Source organism: Cetorhinus maximus, unplaced genomic scaffold (genome assembly GCF_964194155.1).
Source record: "Cetorhinus maximus unplaced genomic scaffold, sCetMax3.hap1.1 HAP1_SCAFFOLD_790, whole genome shotgun sequence".
Lineage (NCBI taxonomy): Eukaryota > Metazoa > Chordata > Chondrichthyes > Lamniformes > Cetorhinidae > Cetorhinus > Cetorhinus maximus.
In genome coordinates, this window is record NW_027596732.1 from 106,396 (window position 1) to 125,731 (window position 19,336).

General features: G+C 44.6%; 1 protein-coding gene across 1 annotated transcript in view; it reads left to right on the forward strand.

The window, feature by feature from the left end:
- Window positions 1-19,336, forward strand: part of arhgap28 (Rho GTPase activating protein 28) — a 163,421-nt gene that overhangs the window by 101,038 nt on the left and 43,047 nt on the right. The window contains exon 4 of the mRNA XM_078535969.1: window positions 17,690-17,780. Coding sequence (XP_078392095.1) covers window positions 17,690-17,780 — 91 coding nt within the window. The remainder of the gene's footprint in view (window positions 1-17,689; window positions 17,781-19,336) is intronic.

The following is a 19,336-nucleotide window of genomic DNA, read 5'->3' on the forward strand; positions in this document are numbered from 1 at the left end:
TGCTGTGGAGTCATTTGTTGGCCAGACCAGGTAAAGACAGCAGATTTCCTTACCTTTAAGGCACATGCAATAACCAGGCATGTTTTTAAACAACAATTGTATTTGCATGGTCACCATTACTGAGACTAGTTTTCAATTCCAGGTTTTATTAATTGGGTGTAAATTCAGCCAGCTGCCATGATGGGATGTGAACCCATGTCTCCAGAGTATTAGTTTAGGCCTCTTGATTATAAGTCCAGTAATGTTACCACTACACCACATTTACCTTCTTATGTTACCTAAGCTGATTTAAAGAATTGATAGGGTTGATAGAAGGAAACAATTTCTCCTGGTGGGAAAATCCAGAGAAAGGGGCGTAATTGAGCTCAGCTGCTTAAGGGTGGTGTCAGAAAGCACTTCTTTACAAAAAAGGGTGAGGGAAAACAGGAACTCTCTTCCCCCTAAAAGCTGGCGAGGCCAAAATGAAAGTTTCAAAACTGAGATTGATAGGGGAGGGTATTAAACGTTACAGAACCAAGGTAACTAGACGAAGTTAAGGTACAGATCAGCCATGATCAGATTGAAGGATGAAGCTCGATGGGCTGAATAACATACTCCTATTCCTATGTTCCTACTGACAGTGCTGTATGAACATGGCATGTTAGACAGAGGTAGTCATGAAGGAGATGGCACAGACTTTGCTCAACCTCAGTAGAGTGTACAACAGAGGGAAAGGCTCAATCTCAGTAGAGTGTACAACAGAGGGAAAGGCTCAACCTCAGTAGAGTGTACAACAGAGGGAAAGGCTCAATCTCAGTAGAGTGTACAACAGAGGGAAAGGCTCAATCTCAGTAGAGTGTACAACAGAGGGAAAGGCTCAATCTCAGTAGAGTGTACAACAGAGGGAAAGGCTCAACCTCAGTAGAGTGTACAACAGAGGGAAAGGCTCAACCTCTGTAGAGTGTACAACAGAGGGAAAGGCTCAACCTCAGTAGAGTGTACAACAGAGGGAAAGGCTCGACAGTGTATCAGGTAAAATCATAGAATGGTTACAGTATGGAAAGAGGCCATTTGGCCAGTTGTGCACTTACTGGTTCTCTGCTTAATCTCTTGAGTAGCTCTTTGCTCCTTTCACTTACCCCCTTCTACCAAGCCCAGTGCACACAGAGCTATTAACACCATGTGCTGGATTTTAAGGGGCGTGGTGGTCCCTGCCTCCCCAGCTGAAAAATTGGGATGGAGGACCGTCCAGGCAAACAGTGGCTGCCCTGCAACCATATACTGGAGACAGGATTTCTGCCCCACAGGGAAATGCCTCCTTAGAGGGCTGGCAGCTCTCCTGTACCAGCAGCTCCACTGGGGGTGGTGGCCACCTCGGGTACTGCACTGGGTTGTGTTGTAAGTGTTTGGGGGTCTCGCCAGGAGCCAAGCTGGCAGGCCCCAGTGAAGGGTTTGGAGTTTGAGAAGCTACTGGGGGTGGGGAACATGGGGGGGGTGAGGGGGAGGTGCTGGGTAACACCTTGAGGATGGGGCCTCTGATGGGACCTGGGGGCCTGTTAAAGAGGAACCACCCTGCACAGGAAAACCTGCTGAGCTGGCTGCTTGGCATGGGCCTCTCCTGCCACCGGTTAAATCCCAACTGGCGCACTGGCGGGCAGGCCACCTGATGCCATCCCTGCAGCTGGTAAAATTATGGTGGAGGTAGGGGCAGGTGAGTAGGTGGCGGGCAGGCCGCCCGCTGAATTTTACATGTCCTACATTTCAAACCCGCCGGTGAATGAGCATAAAATCCAGCCTGATCTCCATTGACTGCATAAGCTTAGGAAGTGAAAGGAAAAATTGTATCAGTTGATCTTTACATACATTTGTGCCCATTCAACTGGTTTAATTATCGTAACACATGAATTGAGCATCTTTCATTTCCTAGGCTTCATTCAGCAGTGAAACAGTAGTAATTAAGCACTCTATTCCTGATCATTGTTGGCCGCTGTCGCACAATTTATTAAGCTTTATGCTGACAGCAATTTCCAGTCTACGATGCTCCTAATCTGCAACCTTAAAATAAAATGATTACCAATTAATATTAATCTGCTAAAACATAATTGGAAACATTTTCCAAACAACATTCAAATTAAGTAATAAAATGTTCTTGGAATGAGCGCTTTTTGTATTATAAGCACTGGCTAATTTATGATTTATATAATTAATGATTTGCAATGACTCAGAAGTTGGCTATTGAATGGAACTCAATAAATAATGTGAACAAATTTGTGACTGGCCTGAACATGTGGTGCAATTCTGTGTGTTTTATGACAGTCTAACCAATGGAGGACTTGTGGTTCATGTTAAACCATTTCTGGTGCCTGCTTTTACCAAGTCTGTGAACTAGCAGGCTGAGCATTGTCCTTCAAGTTGAACGATAGAAGACCTCCAGATACTGCTTTCAATGGAATGGTACTGCCCAAACACAGCATAAAACATCTGGATGGGCTTTTCCATTACTTTGAGTTAACCAATAATAAAAATAGGCTTTTGTAGACCCCCCTCCTAACATAGAAAAACTTCCCAGGCCATTTCACAGAGGCATAGTCAGAAATAAATGAATGTTGAGCCAAAGAAGAAGTTAGTAGGAAGGGTGACCAGAAGGCGCAGTGGTTGGTGTCTCTGTCCCTGAGCCAGAAGTTCTAAGTTCAATTCCCATTCTGGGACTAGATGGCCATGGAAGGTGTGTGCATTATGTGGCCAAACAGGCTGAGTAACCAGCTTGTAAATCCTTACCAACAACAAAAACAAAAATACCTGGAAAAACTCAGCAGGTCTGACAGCATCTGCGGAGAGGGATACAGTTGACATTTTTAGTCCGTATGACCCTTCATCAGAACTAAAAAAATATAGAAATGAGATGAAATATAAGCTAGTAGTGGGGGGTGGGACAGGTAGAGCTCGATAGGGGGCCAGTGATAGGTGGAGGCCAAGAAGAGAATGCCAAAGATGTCATAGACAAAAGGACAAAGGGGTGTTGACGGTGGTGATATTATCTAAAGGATGTGCTAATGGGGACATTAAGGGTAGCAAGCAGGGCAAGCTAGTGGTAGATGGCCCTAGTGGGGGTGGGGTGGGGGGAAGGGGTTGAAATGGGCTAAAAGGTGGAGATGAAACAATAGATCGGGAAAAAAAATTAAAATAGGTGGGACAAGAAAAATATAGTTGTTAAAAAAATTATAAATTATTGGAAAATGGGGATCGGAAAGGGGGTGGGGATGGAGGAGAGAGTTCATGATCTGAAATTGTTGAACTCAATATTAAGTCCAGAAGACTGTAAAGTGCCTAGTCGGAAGATGAGGTGCTGTTCCTCCAGTTTGTGTTGAGCTTCACTGGAACATTGCAGCAGGCCAAGGACGGACATGTGGGCATGAGAGCAGGGTGGTGTGTTGAAATGGCAAGCGACAGGGAGGTCTGGGTCATGCTGGTAAATCCTTACACTGTGCCTGATGACAGGCAGTAAGAGTGGGAGAGTTTCCCGGTCAGCCATACTGCAGAGGACAATGGCAAACTGCTGCAGTATCTTGCCAAGCATAATCATGGGCCAACATAAATCAAAATGGAAGTCCATGGTCAACAATACCCCCTGAGGGCATGGTACCTGAAGAGAGAGAGAGATAGAGAGGCCAAAAGGCTTGGTCAAAGAATTGAGTTTTTAGCAGGAACTATAGATGATTGTTTTATCCTTCTTTGTTTAACTGGATGTCAATGGGTAATACAGTACTTGGTGTGGTAATGGGTCATACACAACATAATGGCCCAATCTCCACTTGCTACCCTATGTGGAATTAGATGATTTCAATGTGGGGCAACAGCTTAAAGCATTGCACAATTGGACTCACTGTTTGTAAAAGCAGCCAGTGTCCTCCGATGTTTCCAGTGATTCTTCCTGAAAAATACCAACGTGTGAATGTTGGGAAAGGACAGAATTACCCCACAAAACTCATTACCTAAGGTTGTGGCTGGTCAAGATAACAGAGGGCTGATGATGCTCGCAATGTCATATCATTCACTGCCAGAAGCAAAGACAGGGAGAAGCAATAAAGAAAGTTAGCACTCTGACAAGTACCTGACTGTTGAGACAACAGCATTTATTCAGAATGTCAGCATATCCAGACTGAAACAGGCTTAGCAGCAGTGGAACTTGAGCTTCAATACCACAAGAATTAAAGTTGTAACATGCCAGCTTCTCTTCACCACACAACCAGCTCCAGTGTCCCTGATTTCACTTGGTCTTCTGGGAATAAATGGTGCTAGTTCTCAGCGTGCGTAGATGCTTTAACTTCCTGTGACAGGACATTCCATCCATAGGAGAGGAAAAAGCTACCATTGTATATTCAATCTACCAGAAATACTTCCAACACCTGAATCTTGGCAGACCGTTACAAATCTGCTGTTCAAAACATCTCACAATCTGGGGACAGGACACAATGGACAGTAACTTCCACCCAAGTTAAATAAAAATTAAAAAGGAAAATTAAAAATGTATTTATCTAAACCCAGTTAGCTCTTTAGTTTAATTACCCTGTCAAAAGATCCTTTATTCTTTCATGGGATGTGGGCATCACTGGCAAAGCCTGCAATTGTTGCCCAGCCCTAATTGCCCTTGAACTGAACATTTCAGAGGGCAGTTAAGAGTCAACCAATTGCTGCGGGTCTGGGGTCACATGTAGGCCAGAGCAGATAAGGGCAGCAGATTTCCTTCCCTAAGGGGACATTTGAGAACCAGATGGATTTTGATGACAGTTGTCCTGGTCACCACTACTGAGACTAACTTTATATAATTCCACATTTATTCATTGAATCCAAATTCCACCAGCTGCTATCTTGGGATTGGAGCCCATGCCCCCAGAACATGAACCTGGGCCTCTAGGTTACAAATCTAGTGACATTACCATTATGCCACCATCGCTGCCTGGTTGGCCACAGCTATGGTGATTACAAGAAGAGCAATCAAGGGCCCATCACAATTAATGCTGGACATTTTTTGACTTCCTGTCCTTGGCAATGACCTCTGAGTGAAAATTACATCTTGGTAAGAAAAATGAGGAGAGGCAATATAAAATAAAGTATACAAGACTCAAGGGGATATAGAACAGAGAGACCTGGAGGTACATGTGCACAAATCATTGAAGATGGCAGCTCATGTCGATGAAGTGGTTAATAAAGGATCTGGAATCCTGGGCATTATAAATGGAGACATAAAGTACAAGAGCAAGGAAGTTGTGATGAACCTTTATAACATTTTGGTTCAGTCTCAACTGAAACGTTGGCTGGAATTTTCTGGCCCCTTTGGCATCGGGCATCATGACGGGCAGGGGGTAACGATACGCCGAGAAGACCAAAAATCACTTTCACGCTGTCGTGAAACCAGTTTGCGATCGTCCTCCCCTCCACCTATCAATGGTGGGCGGCGTTTCCTGCCGCCGCATGTTGGGAACCTAATTTCAATACTTTAGCATCTCATTATAAGCCCTGCTCGCCAGAATCATCCCCCAGGCTGGATCATCTGGGCACGTCAGCGTGAATGCACTCTGACGTGTTTCACAACTGTACATAAGCGATGTGCACCTGGCGAGCTGCACTTCGCTTGGGACTTTGAGGTTTTTTTGCCTGCCTTGCTTCGGGCAGCACTCACGGTCATCAGCACCAGGCTTCGCAGGCAGCACCACACCACTTTTTGGGGATGTTCACGGGCAGGTCTCCATGTATCAGACCAGCCGTAAGGCAGGCATGGTTTTTCAATGGCTGCAGGGCTAGGGCTTGCTTGGGGAAGGGGCAGAAGTAGCCTCAGGCAAGGGAAGAGACTGCAGGGTGAAGGCTGAACTGGGGAACGGGGATATCCCAGGGTGTGTGTGCGGGCACGTGTTGACCTGTGTAAATGGCCTTAAGATGATGAGGGCTACAGAGGCAGTCTCCAGAGGAGATGAGGCCAGATGGACATGTGAGCGTGTGTGTGAGAGGGTGAGTGGTGATGTCCCTTGAGCTGGCAGTGAGTGAGATGCCAGTGAACGTGTGATGGGCTTGTGAGTGTGTGAGTTTAGAGTGATGAGATGTATGCCTTACACTGGTGGCACAGATGAGATCATTCATCCATATTCTGCACTGATGGCCGACCTCTTGTGTGCAGCATTGGCACTAACCACCTCTGCCACCACCTCTCAAGCTGGAGTGGTGAGACTGATGGGCCTCCTGTGGCCAATGCGGTGGTAGAGGACATTGGGCGGGTCTCCACAACATCAAGAAGGAGTTCCAGAAATGTGTCACTGAACCGGGGGCTGCACCTTTCTTGGCTTTTGGGGCCATATCTTCATTGGAGCAGTCCTGAGCTGCAAGTATTGAGAAGTGTGTGTGTGGCTGAAGTTTAAATATGGCTCCTGGTGCAAAGAAACGATGAGGTAACGGTGTGGTGGACAAATCGAAGGGCATCCGCCAGCGAGACTGTGTGTTTCCTGTGGCTGCATAATTAATGACGCGGGAATGGGACAATATGGCACGAAAACCCACCATTGCAGTCAGCAGGTAAAATGACATTTTTCCCACCCACTCCCACACTTAGTGTAAATCTGGGACGATCCCACCCGTGGTGTAGAATTCTGGGCACCACACTTTAGGAAGTGTGGAAAGGCTTTAGAGAGGATGCAGAAAAGATTTACAAGAATCATTCCAGAAATGAGGAACATCAGTTACATAAATAAATTGGAAAAGCTGAGGTTGTCCTCTTTAGAGAAGGTTGAGAAGAGATTTGATCGAAGTGTTCAAGAGCATGAGGGGTCTGACAGAGTAGATAGAGAGAACTGTTCCCATTGGCGGAAAGTTCGAGAACCAGAGGACACCAATTTAAGGTGATTGGCAAAAGAACAAAGGTGATAAGAGGAAAAACTTTTTCACGCAATGAGTCGTTAGGATCTGGAATGCTCTGCCTGAGGGTCTGGTGGAGGCAGACTCAATCGTGGTTTTCAAAAGGGAATTGGATGAACACCTGAAGGGAAGGAACTTGCAGGACTATGGGAAAAGAGTGGGAAAGCGAGGCCAGCTGAGCTGGTCTTTCGGAGATCTGGTACAGACATGGTGGCTGAATGGCCTCCTTTTGAGCTGCAACCATTCTATAATTCTAAAAAAGGAAGCATCTGATTTTCTTGTTTTTTTATTGCTGAATTAGAAATAGATTTTTCCTGTTTGATGATAGCAATTATATTTGGTTAATGGTCTATATGATTATTTATTCTGGAGGCCCATGTTTTTAAGATACCACAGTTCAATCCTTTGTTGCTTCTTGTAGTGAAAGGACCAGCATGAGCAGCATGGGGAACACCCACAGAAAAGGATTAAGCGAATCTGATACAATTATTGCCGCTTTGTAGAGAAACAATCTGAAGAGAATGTGAGACAGATGTTATGCCTTGTCTATTTTAATCTTAATTTTAATTTAAAGCTTGTTAACAGTTATTAAAAGGAAATATGGGATTAAAACTAAAAGTTAGAACTGCCAGGAAAATGAGATTAAGAAACAGTGAATGATGGAAATATGAAATGAAAATGAGAAAAACTGAAAATACATGAAAGGAGACAGACTGATGCTTCAAGGCAGAACATGCAATAAAACTGGTGAAAGGTCACAGTGGGAACATTTCTTCTTCTTCAAAGGCTGATTCATCTATAGGGAGGTCTTGTGGTGCAATGGGTAGCATCCTTGCCTCTGGGCCTGAAGCTCTGGGTTCAAGTTCCACTCCAGGACTCGATGGCCAGGGTAGGTGTGTTTGTAATGTGGCCAAACGGGTTGACTATCAGCCTGTGAATCCTTCCAATACAAACAGCAGGAGAGTTTTCTGGTCAGCCATATTGTAGAAGGCAACAGCTCAAGGGCAATTAGGGATGGGCAACAAATACTGGTCTAGTTATTGACACCTGCATCCCATGAATAAACAAAACCACTACAGCACTTTACCAAGCATAGTCATGGACCACTCCAATGGAAGAGCATGGTTGCCAATGCCCTCTTAAGGAATGGTACCTGGAGGAGAAGGAGGATTGATCTACGTAATTCCAGAATTCTCTTTTTAAATCTTTAGTTATTGGTGGCTACTATATTTTATTTTCTGATTTTATTATTGAAACCATCCTTTTCACTCATCCATTTCAGAGGTGATACAGGGTGAGAACATATCCCCTTGCAGTGTATACACTGGCTGCAGGAGGACTGGTTTTCCTGGCCCCTATTAACGGGGAGCTGAGTACTCCCCATGACCAAATGTCAGTGAAGAGCGTAGAGACATAGATCCCTAGGTGTCTACTGTCCTTGCATTCCTAGGGCTTCCTGCAAGGCAGAGTCACCAGATTATGAGGTGCATGTGCGTTCCCAGTTTCCCGCCTCTTTCCTTCTATTCGGCTTTCTGCCTGTCTAAGGGTGTGGGTTCCCAGAAAAGGCTGATGCTGTGACCAGCCCCCAAACCAAACCACCCCAACCCCCCCACAACCCCACCACCGACTGGAGGCTCTGAGGGGCATCGTAGACCTGCTGTACATGGTGAAGGGCGAACAAATGAAAGGAGAATAACTTACATTTGAAGTGTGCCTTTCGTGACCTCAGAATGTCACTAAGTGCTTCACAGCCAAAGCGGAACTTTTGAAGCTTACTGGGTGTAATACAGGATACGGTTTTCTTACCCAGCATGCCAACCCCCACCCCCGCCTCTGCCGCCTGAGGATTTTCAGTTTAATTTAGACCCTTCTGGCTGGTTGATCTCTAATTCTGCCAAGAGCCAAACATGCAGTTGGGCTTCTGCTGGGTCATTAAAAAAAATCCCAGGGCTGGACACGTGCGGTATATTTCCGGTGCCCAGACAGATTGGGACCTCGGAGATTTAGACATATTTTTAGTAGAGATGGTGAAAGAAATTGTGATTCGTCTTTTGAAGCAGCACATAATTATAGATAGCTTTTCAACACTTGTCAAATTTATTTAGACATCACCAAGCATGCTTTTAAGGTACAGATCTTTCACTTTTGGTGCGGTATAGTTGTTTTTAGTTTTCTGAGTGTCCGTGGCCCAGTGTTTTTTTTTTCCCCCTTTATTCATTCATGGGATGTGGGCATCACTGGCAAGGCCAGCATTTGTCACCCATCCCTAATTGCCCTTGAACTGAGTGGTTTGCTCAGCCATTTCAGAGGTCAGTTAAGAGTCAGCCACATTGCTGCAGGGTCTGGAGTCACATGTAGGCCAGCACAGCAGATTTCCTTCCCCAAGGGCATTAGTAAACCAGATGGGTTTTTATGACAATCAGTGATAGTTTCACAGTTATCATTACTGAGTAATGATTTATTAACTGAATCCAAATCCCACCAGCTGCCATAGTGAGATTTGAACCCACACCCCCAGAGCATTAGCCTGGGTCTCTAGATTACTAGGCCAGTGACATTACCATTACACCCCCATTTCGCACAGTGAATGCGTGACATATTCTGCCTTTCTGATGCAACATCTTTACCCAAGGCGTGATTAAAATGCAGAGATTGCTACCACAGGGAGTGATTGCAGATTAGCATCTAAGGGGAATCTAGAATAATATATGAGGGGGAGAGGAAATAAAGGTTATGCTGTAATAAAAACAAAGTGCTGGGAAAAGGCAGCAGGTCTGGCAGCATCTGTGAAGAGAGAAACGGAGTTAATGTTTCGAGTCTAATATGACACTACTTTGGAACTAGAGGTCATGCTGATAGGGTGGGTAAAAGATAATGTAGGGTGGGTAAAAGATTATGTAGAACATTAACAGCAGTACAGACCAGTTGGACTGAAAGGCCTGTTTCTGCATTGTAAATTCTATGGAATTGGTAATGAATTGTAGCTAGTCTAGCTGATATGGTAAATATTCTGTACTCATCAAACCCATACAAATCTACGCTGATTTTATGAAAATAGTGCTTACTATTCCTTTGCCTTGCTTGGTTACTCCACAGCCACACCACATAAGAATTAGGAGCAGGAGTAGGCCATTCAGCCCATCGTGCTCCACCATTCAATAAGATCATGGCTGATCTGGTTCCAGTCTCAACTTCATTTTCCTGTCCGCTCCCCATAACCCTTGACTCCCTTGTCAATCAAAAATCTGTCTAATTCAGCCTTGAACATGTTCAATGACTGAGCTCCACTACTCACTGGGGAAGAGAATTCCACAGACTAATGACTGTCTGAGAGAAAATATTTCTCCTCGTCTCTGTCTTAAATGGGAGACCCCCAACCTTTAAACTTTGCTCTCTGGTTCTAGATTCCCCCAGAAGGGGAAACATCCTCTCAGCATCCACCCTGTCAAGTCCCCTCAGGTTTTTATATGTTTCAATAAGATCACCTTTCATTCTTCTAAATTCCAATGGAAATAGGCACCTGCTCAACCTTTCCACAGAAGATAACCCCTTCTTCTCAGGAGTCAGTCGAGTGAACTCCCTGCTAATAAACAATGAGTAAATTTTCTCGGTAATGACAACTCTCCTGATAGTTTAAGAAGTGACAAACAAATTATAAATGCCCGCTACACATCAGTAAAGTAATTTAATCAAATAATTCTGGTTCCCTTTCTCTTTCTTTAGCAGATGTAATTAGTGCTAGACCTTTTTAGTGGGAAGACTGCAATCAAATCAGAGTCACTTTCTGTATGCCTGTTGAGCTGTTATCTGAGTCAAATGAGCCTGCATTGTACCAGCCACCACCCCCAATATTGGGAAGTAAAACATTGGCCCAGATTTTCCAACCCGGATTGCGTGTGAAAGGATGGGAGAATTCCTGGCGCCACAAACCTGACCATTAAAGTGGTTGCCCGGATGTTGGGGTGGGAGCATGCGGGTAGAATGGGAATTGGTGCAGGCGACCCAGGAAGAAGTGAAGAGGCTGCCGGGTGCGGAGGCGGGCATGCTGGAAGGCTTGCCTTGGGTCTCTGGCACTGTCCAAAAATAAAAAAATAAACATTAGAACATCCCTTCAGCCCTCACCCCTCATACCTCTCACCCGCCCCAAACACACCACATGCCCCATCCATGCCAACCCATGCCATCTCATGCCTTGTATCCACTGCCATGGCCCCTCATACCCTCCATGCCAACCTTTACCATTGTGCTGCTGCATAGCACTCCAACTAGGAGCCCTGGGGAATACTCAAGTGATAGGCAGGAGTCATGGAGGGCCACTGCTTCAGCTAGTTGATGAGCATCAGCAAAAGCTTTATAAGCTGATCATTAGATGCTATTGGATTGTACTACAAGTAAGCCAATGAAGGGAAAATGAATCTGAGTAACATATAGATCAATGGAGGCAATGATAGCATGGAAAAAGGTAGCAAGCTTGGCTGATGGGCAGTTCTGGAACTGTAGTATATGATCTTCTGTTGTGTATTTAAATGTTTAAGTTGTTGACTTTGTTGTTACGGAAGTCACCTCAATGTTTCACTAGCTAAGTACATTATGCTAATTACCAGTCATTGGTGCTGTGTTGCCCTTGGTTGCTAGGATCTTTGCATCTATTTTCGTAGCGTGTTCCTAGCCCAATTAATTGATCACAATCTGCACACATTCACATGCACTTTTAGATATTCTAAATTTGATTTCTGACTTCCAATTGCAATAGCCCCTCTTCAAATTTGAGATTCTGTGTCGCAAAAAAAACTTACAAAACATTTAATTCGAGGGTCACCATGCGATACAGCTTTTGATTTGTGTCCCCAACAATAACTTTGTGAGACCTAGGAATGCTTCCATACTCGGAGTGAACATGCAAATATATAAACATGGTACTGGACATGACTAAAATAGAATGGAAACAATGGAGCTTTATAAGTGGATCAGATAGATTCTGTTAATTAGATCACTGTTGGATTGCGTAGCCTAGCATAGGAGCTGCACTGCAAAATGCCTGGCGAACACTCTGGTCATGATGGGTCCTTCTTGGTGTGTGAGTGTAAGTGTGAAGTTGAACCTGTAGTGAGCATCCACCTGTACACTGATCAAGACCCAAACACTGTGAGTAATATATTGCCTTAAAGCTATATTGTCGGAAAGCTACATTACTTCTTGCCTTTCCTATTGCTGCAACACACATTTATTCCTTGATAAATGGCAATGCTATTAACTAATGCCTTAATTTGTATTTGGAACCTTTTGCTAAGTTTGGATTGTAATACATTACTTACCATTTCCATTTCTCTTTCCTTTATTTCATTATGTTTTGTTACCCTTTCTCTGGCTAGGGTTCCCTTGTCTTTTTCTCTGTAAGCTTATGCTTTTTCCTTCATTTTAGAACTGGAGTAGAAGTATGGCCCCTCCAGCTTGCTCTGCCCTTCAATAAGACCATGGCTGATTTTCAACCTCAACGTCGCTTTCCCACCTGATTCCAATATCTATTAATCCCCTTTAGAATCCAAATCGATCACATGCAATCGATCCCATGGCCCCTCATACCCTCCATGCCAACCTATACCATTGTGCTGCTGCATAGCACTCCAATTGGGAGCCTTGGGGAATACTCAAATGATAGGCAGGGGTCATGGAGGGCCACTGCTTCAGCTAGTTGATGAGCATCAGCAAGAGCTTTATAAGCTGATCAGATAGATATACTCAATGACAGAGCATCCACAGCCCACAAGGGTCGAGAATTCAAAAGACTCAGCCCTCTGAGTGATGAAATCTCTTCTCACCTCAGTTCTGAATGGCCGGCCCCTTATTTTGAGACTGTGCCCCCCTAGTTCTAGCCTCTCCAGCCAGGGGAAACAACCTCTCATCGTCGATTTAATTTCTATATTCCTTCTGCCTGTCTTCAAATTCCACTTTCTTTTTTCTTGCGTTGCCCGACTTTGTTACTTTTTGTCAGTGCGTTTTTTTTAATACTCTATTTTTAAAAAAATAAATAAACTGTGTGCAGCTAGATGATCAGAAACAGGGAAAGGACTGTTTGAAAATTAATTGAAAACAAAGAGGAAAAAATGTGATAAATTGGAGAATGGAATAACAAAAAGATAAAATAAAAATAGGTAGCAAGATATGAAAGAGTGGCAATAAGACACGAATTCCATTATTTACTTGATAGTGCTTGAGGTAATTATATGGCATTGTCGATTGTTGGAAAAACCCATCTGGTTCACTCTGGGCAATTAGGGATGGGCAATAAATGCTGACCTAGCCCATCAGCGAGCAAGAAAAAACTAGTTCACTCACAGTTTGCCATCTGGACTTACAATCTTCAGGTAGCCAGAGTACCACCATGATCATTGCGCTGGTAATACAGAATCAAACAGCTTCGCTGACTCGAGAACAAAGTGCCCCCGATCTTACAATTTGGAGATTAATTCCACCCCCAACTTCCATCTGAGCACTTCACAGAAGAACTAAGTATAGGGACAGAAAATGTAATGAAGCAGAAAAGATTATGGCAGCTCACCGCAGAATACACAGTCCATAAAATCCCTCAAATTCTTGAAAACACAAGGGAACAAAGATTCTGCGCAAGTATCGTGGTTAACCTGCTCAATTCCTGTTTTCCCCACTGAAGACATCTGGCTAGTGTTGAAATAAGGAAGAAAATAATGAATTGAAAATCAACACAACAGCTCTTTTTCTCTCCCAATCTTCTCTCTTTCTCTCTCTCCCTCTCTCTCTTCTAATTTCCTGAGTGACTGTAGTATGATTAGATTGCGATAGACACCCTTTTGGTAACTGAGCCAAGTAAACATTATTCACGCCAGCCTGGAGTACTGGCAAGCTGTTCAATAGTGAATATCATTGCAGTTAAACATGCTCCAACACCAACAAATACATACTTTCCAGTGGCAGTTAGAAATCAGGAGCATGAGCTTTGGCAGACATTTTTCAAATTTTATTCAAAGGATTTAGAGTCCAGTTTTTAAAAATTTTCCATGGGATGTGAGCATCACTGGTAGGGCCAATATTTGTTGCCCATCCCTAATTGCCCTTGAGAAAGTGGTGCTGAGCCACCTTCTTGAACCGGTGCAGACCCACAGTGCTGTTAGGAAGGGAGTACCAGGATTTTGACCCAGCGACAGTGAATCCCAGGATGTTGATAGTGGGGGATTCAGTGATGGTAATGCCATTGAATGCCAATGGGAGATGGTTAGATTCTCTCTTATTGGAGATGGTCATTGCCTGGCACTTGTTTGGCACAAATGTTACTTGCCACTTGTAGCCCAAGCCTGAATATTGTCCAGGTCTTGCTACACATGGACATAGACTGCTTCTGTATTTGAGGAGTTGCAAATGGTGCTGAACATTGCGCAATCATCTGTGTACATCCCCACTTCTGAGCTTATGATGGAGCACCTTAAAGGTGGTTGGGCCTAGGACACTACCCTGAGGAACACCCGCATCAATGACCTGGAGCTCAGATGATTGACCACTAGCAAGCACAACCATCTTCCTTTGTGCTAGGTATGACTCTAAACCGTAGAATCGATAGTTTTGCCAGGGCTGTTTGATGCCACACTTGGTCAAATGCTGCCTTGATGTCTCTCACCTCGGGAGTTTAGCTCCTTTGTCCATGTCTGGATGAAGGCTGTAATGAGGCCAGGAGCTGAGTAATCCTGGCGATACCAAAATTGAGCATCAATGATCAAGTTATTGTGGAGTAAGTGCCACTTGATAGCACTATCGATAACACCTTTCATCACTTTGCTGATGATCGAGATGGTGCAGTAATTGGCTGGACTGGATTTGTCCTGCTTTTTGTGGATAGCACATACCTAGGCAATTTTCCACATTGCCAGGTAGGTGCTAGTGCAGTAGCTGTATTGGAACAGCTTGGCTAGGGGCGCAGCTAGTTCTGGAGCACAAGTCTTCAGTACTACAGCTGGTATGTTATCAGGGCCCATAGCCTTTGCTGTATTCAGTGTCTTCAGCTGTTTCTTGATATCATGTGGAGTGAATCGAATTAGCTAAAGATTGGCATCTGTGATACTGGGGACCTTTGGAGGAGGCCGAGATGGATCATCCACTTGGCACTTCTGCCTGAGGATTGCTGCGAATGCTTCAGCTTTATCTTTTGCACTGATTTGCTGGGCCCCTCCATCTTTGAAGATGGGGATATTTGTAGAGCCTCCTCCTCCTGTTAGTTCCTTAATTTCCCCACTGCCATTCACAACTGGATGTGGCAGGACTTAGATCTGATCTGTTGGTTGTGGGATCGCTTAGCTCTGTCTATCATATGTTGCTTTCGTTGTTTGGCATGCAAGTAGTCCTGAGTTGCAGCTTCACCAGGCTGACACCGCATTTTTAGTTATGCCTGGTATTGCTCCTGACATGGCCTCCTGCACTATTCATTGAACTTGTTTTGATCCCTGGTTTGATGGTAAAGGTAGAGTGGGGGATAGGCCGGGACATGAGGTTACCGATTGTGGTTAAATACAATTCTCCAGTGGAATCGTCCCAGATTTGCACTAAGTGTGGTAGTGGGCGCGAAAAATGATGTTTACCCGCTGGCCACAATGGCGGGTTTTCAAGCCGTATCGTCTGCTTCCCATCTCATTAATTATGCGACCACAGGAAACACTCCGCCTCGCTGGCGGGCAGCCTCTGAATTGCCCACCATGCTGTTACCCCACCATATCCTCACTCTGGGTGCCATATCTCAACTGCAGCCATGCACACAGTTCTCAATGCTTGCAGCCCTGGACTGCTCCAGTGAAGACATGACCTGTCACTGGAATGCCTTTCAGAGGCCAACCGTGATGTCCTCTACCCCTGCTCTGGCTGCAGGAGGCCCAGCAATCTCACCACTCTGGTTTGGGAGGCGGTGGCAGTGGTGGTCAGCGCCAACGTTGCAGTCAAGAGGTTGGCCATCCAGGGCAGAGAGAGGATGAACGATCTCATCTGTGCTGTCAGGATAAGGCAACCATCCCATCACTCTAAACTCACACACTCACAAGCCCATCACACATTCTCTGGCATCTCACTCACTCCCAACTCAAGGTGCATCACCACACATTCTCTCACACACACCCTCACAACTCCATCTGACCTCAACTGCTCTGGAGACTGCCTCCTCAGCCCTCGCCATCTTGTGACCACTTGAACAGATCAACAGGTGCCCCCACACACATGGGATACCACTCCCCTTCCCCAGTACAGCTCTCACCCTGCAGCCTCTTTTCTTGCCTAATGCCACTTCTGCCCCTTCCCCAAGCAAGCCCTAGCCCTGCAGATGTTGAAAAGCCACCCCTGCCTTACGGCTGGTCTGGTTGACAGAAAACCTGCCTGTGGGCCCCTCTAAAAGTGATGTGGTTCTGCCTGCAAAGCCTGGCGCTGATGACTGCGAGTGCTCCTGAAGCAAGGTAGGCAAACAAACCTCGAAGTCTCGAGCGAAGTTCGCTCACCAGGTGCACGTCGCTTATGTACAGTTGTGAACCATGTAATCACGCCAACATGCCCGGATGATCTAGCTTTGGGGGGATGAGTCCAGCGAGCAAGACTTAAAATGAGATGCTAAAGTATTAAAATTAGGTTCCTGATGTTCATCTGTCCACCGCCAATAGGGCTGCATGATTCCGCCCTCTTTCTCCTGATGGGCCACATCAGGGATGCCCAGTTTGGAGCTGCTAGATCTGTTCTGAATCTAACTCTTTTAGCACAGTGGCAGTTCCACAAAACATGATGGGCAAGTATCCTTAGTGTGAACACGGGACTTCGTCTCCACAAGCACTGCGCAGTGGTCACTCCTAACAATATTGTCATCTGTAGATTGGTGAGGATGAGGTTATGTAGTTTTTTTCCCTCTTGCTGGTTCCCTCACCACCTGCCGCAGGTCCAGTCTGGCAGATATGTCCCTCAGGGCTCAGCCAGGTCAGTCACTAGTGGTGCTACTAGTGGAGATTGAGGGCCCCACCCAGAGTACATTCTGCGCCCTTGCCACCCTTAGTGCTTCTTCCAAGTGGTGTTGAACACAGCGGCATTCTGAGTCATGTAGCAACGCTAGTATTGCAAATGGTGTGAAACCGGCCTTTTCCGATTTACATGTGGAGTTCATCTTATTCAAAAAGATTCTTGGGATGTCTACCACAGTAAAGACACAATTGTATTATTGTATAATATGTAAAAGATAATTGGAACAAATACTTGCATGAAATAGAATAACTGGCATGAAATTCGAGCAAACCCAAAAACAAGCGTACAAGGGATGCAGAGAATGATCCATTTACCTGACAGGATAAGCTCACAGGACATGTAAGATTCGGCCTTGGAGTTTCATCCTCATTGAGCTGTGGCTGGCAGTGGTCTGTGCTGGCTGAATGTAGAGCTTGGCAGATTAGCCTTTGCTCCTCCTGGTTCCATACTCAGTGGCTGGCTGGTTCCATGCCTATTGGGGGTGGCTTCTCAATCAGCGCTATTTGAAAATATAGCTTATAAAATATAAATACAGGACAGAATCGGCTGTTTCAGTTTGTGAGTCCTCGACGGCTAAATTTGTTACCTACCACAATATGGCAGTGGCACCCTTCCCACTCGTAATGGACCTGTGCTTTCCCATTCACCATTTTGGAGGTTTAGTAGGCCGTTTATAGCACCTGAAAAATTGGCTCTGCCCACCAGGCAAATTCCCTGGCCAGTGAATTCAAAGGGTATGGATGCAAAGTTTGATGGTTGCCTTTTTTAACGTGATTTCCTATCTTTCCACTCACAGGCCAGAATTGAGTTGATGACACCTGAGGTATCGCCTACTTCCAATGGTGTACAACAGTCCGAAGAAAAGACTCTGTGGGATCAGACAAAAGGTGAGTACTGCTTAGGTTGGAGCCTGCTACCATAGTAAGGGAAAAGGATGAGGTTGAGGTGTGTTGTCAGAGGAAATTAAGGCGACTACAAACAACTTCAGTGGTCCTGGGCTAGGAATTGTAAAATGAAGCTTGCATTCACATGGGCAATGGTTGAGCAGAAGTTTGGGTTTGACTCTCCAGTCCCTATGACTGAGTAGCATATGACAACTCACAGTCATGGAGAATGGTCACATGAGTGAGAGAGAACAAAGCAACTATTACCCTCAGAGCTGAACCGCAGCAAGAAATCACCTTCTGTAGCAAAGGTAATAACATTGCTGGGTAAAAAAAAAAGACTCTGTTAAATAACCAGAAGTCCCATATGATTAGTTGATAGTTTTGACAACTCATCAGTTAAAAAGCATCACGTATCCAGCATATAGTTAAGTAAAGGCTTTGAGAAGCAATGCTAAGTTGTAAATTATTTGGTATGAGTGCACTGTTTGAAAATCAAAATATAGTTTGAATAACAAATGAGCAAACAAATTCGCTGTTGTCACTTACTTAGTCTGATAACTTTGTCCTTTGAATCTAACTTCTATATTTCTATATTCTATATTTCACAGAGTGCATGCTCATTGCACACATATGTCACGTAACATTATTAAAAGTTCACTTCTCTAAAATTAAGCCTTTTTCTCAGTGAAATGATGGAGTATATTTCCCGATGCTTTAAAAGGATTGCCATCTACATCAGAAAAGCGCAGAGTATTACGGCATTCAGTTTCTTTTGGAAAATATAACCATTTCCACCCTCTAAACAGAACAATATAAGAATAAGAAAGGTTATTGGTAGTGCTACATAAGCCATGCGGAGTGCGATCGGTTTGATACTTGAGGCTGGATTTCCATCTCATGATGGAGCTGGGAATGGAGTCAGGAGAGCTGAAATATTGAATTTTTTTCACTGCAAAAATGAATTTCCTCTCCCTTCCTGTCCCCGCATTATTTTTGTGTTGCCTTCTCGTGGGTCGGAAAGGCTTTAGGTTGTGACCCCATACGCTCTTCTGAGGTCAGGTTTGCCAATGTGAGCCTATAAGAAATTTTCACTTCCTCCCACCACCCCTCATTGTTTTTGCATGCTAGTGTGGGTTTTGGAAGCCCTAAAAAACCCACCTGGTTGGAGAATTCATGACCACTAAGGGAAGCCAGCTGAGGAGTCGGAAACATTCTGACAGGTAAATATTAAAAGTTTTAACAACTTCAGATGTCACTGTTAGATGCTGTATTGTAGCATAGATGTGTTTTAATTGCAGTCATTCATCATAGGGCTCTGTACTGAAAAGTAAGTTGGCCATTACATTGACCAGCATTGTTTCAGTATTGAGATGCATTAGAGTACTTTTCCCATTGGAGAAAGTGCCACAATGCTCTCTCAAAACTATAGAAACATGTGCTGTGTCAGGAGATCTTTAGCTTTGAAAAGTATTGCCCTGCTTTTGAAAGTTAAAAAAAAAATTAAGCACCTGCTCCACTCCGTTGATTGACAGGCAATCTGCTTGAAAATGGAAATG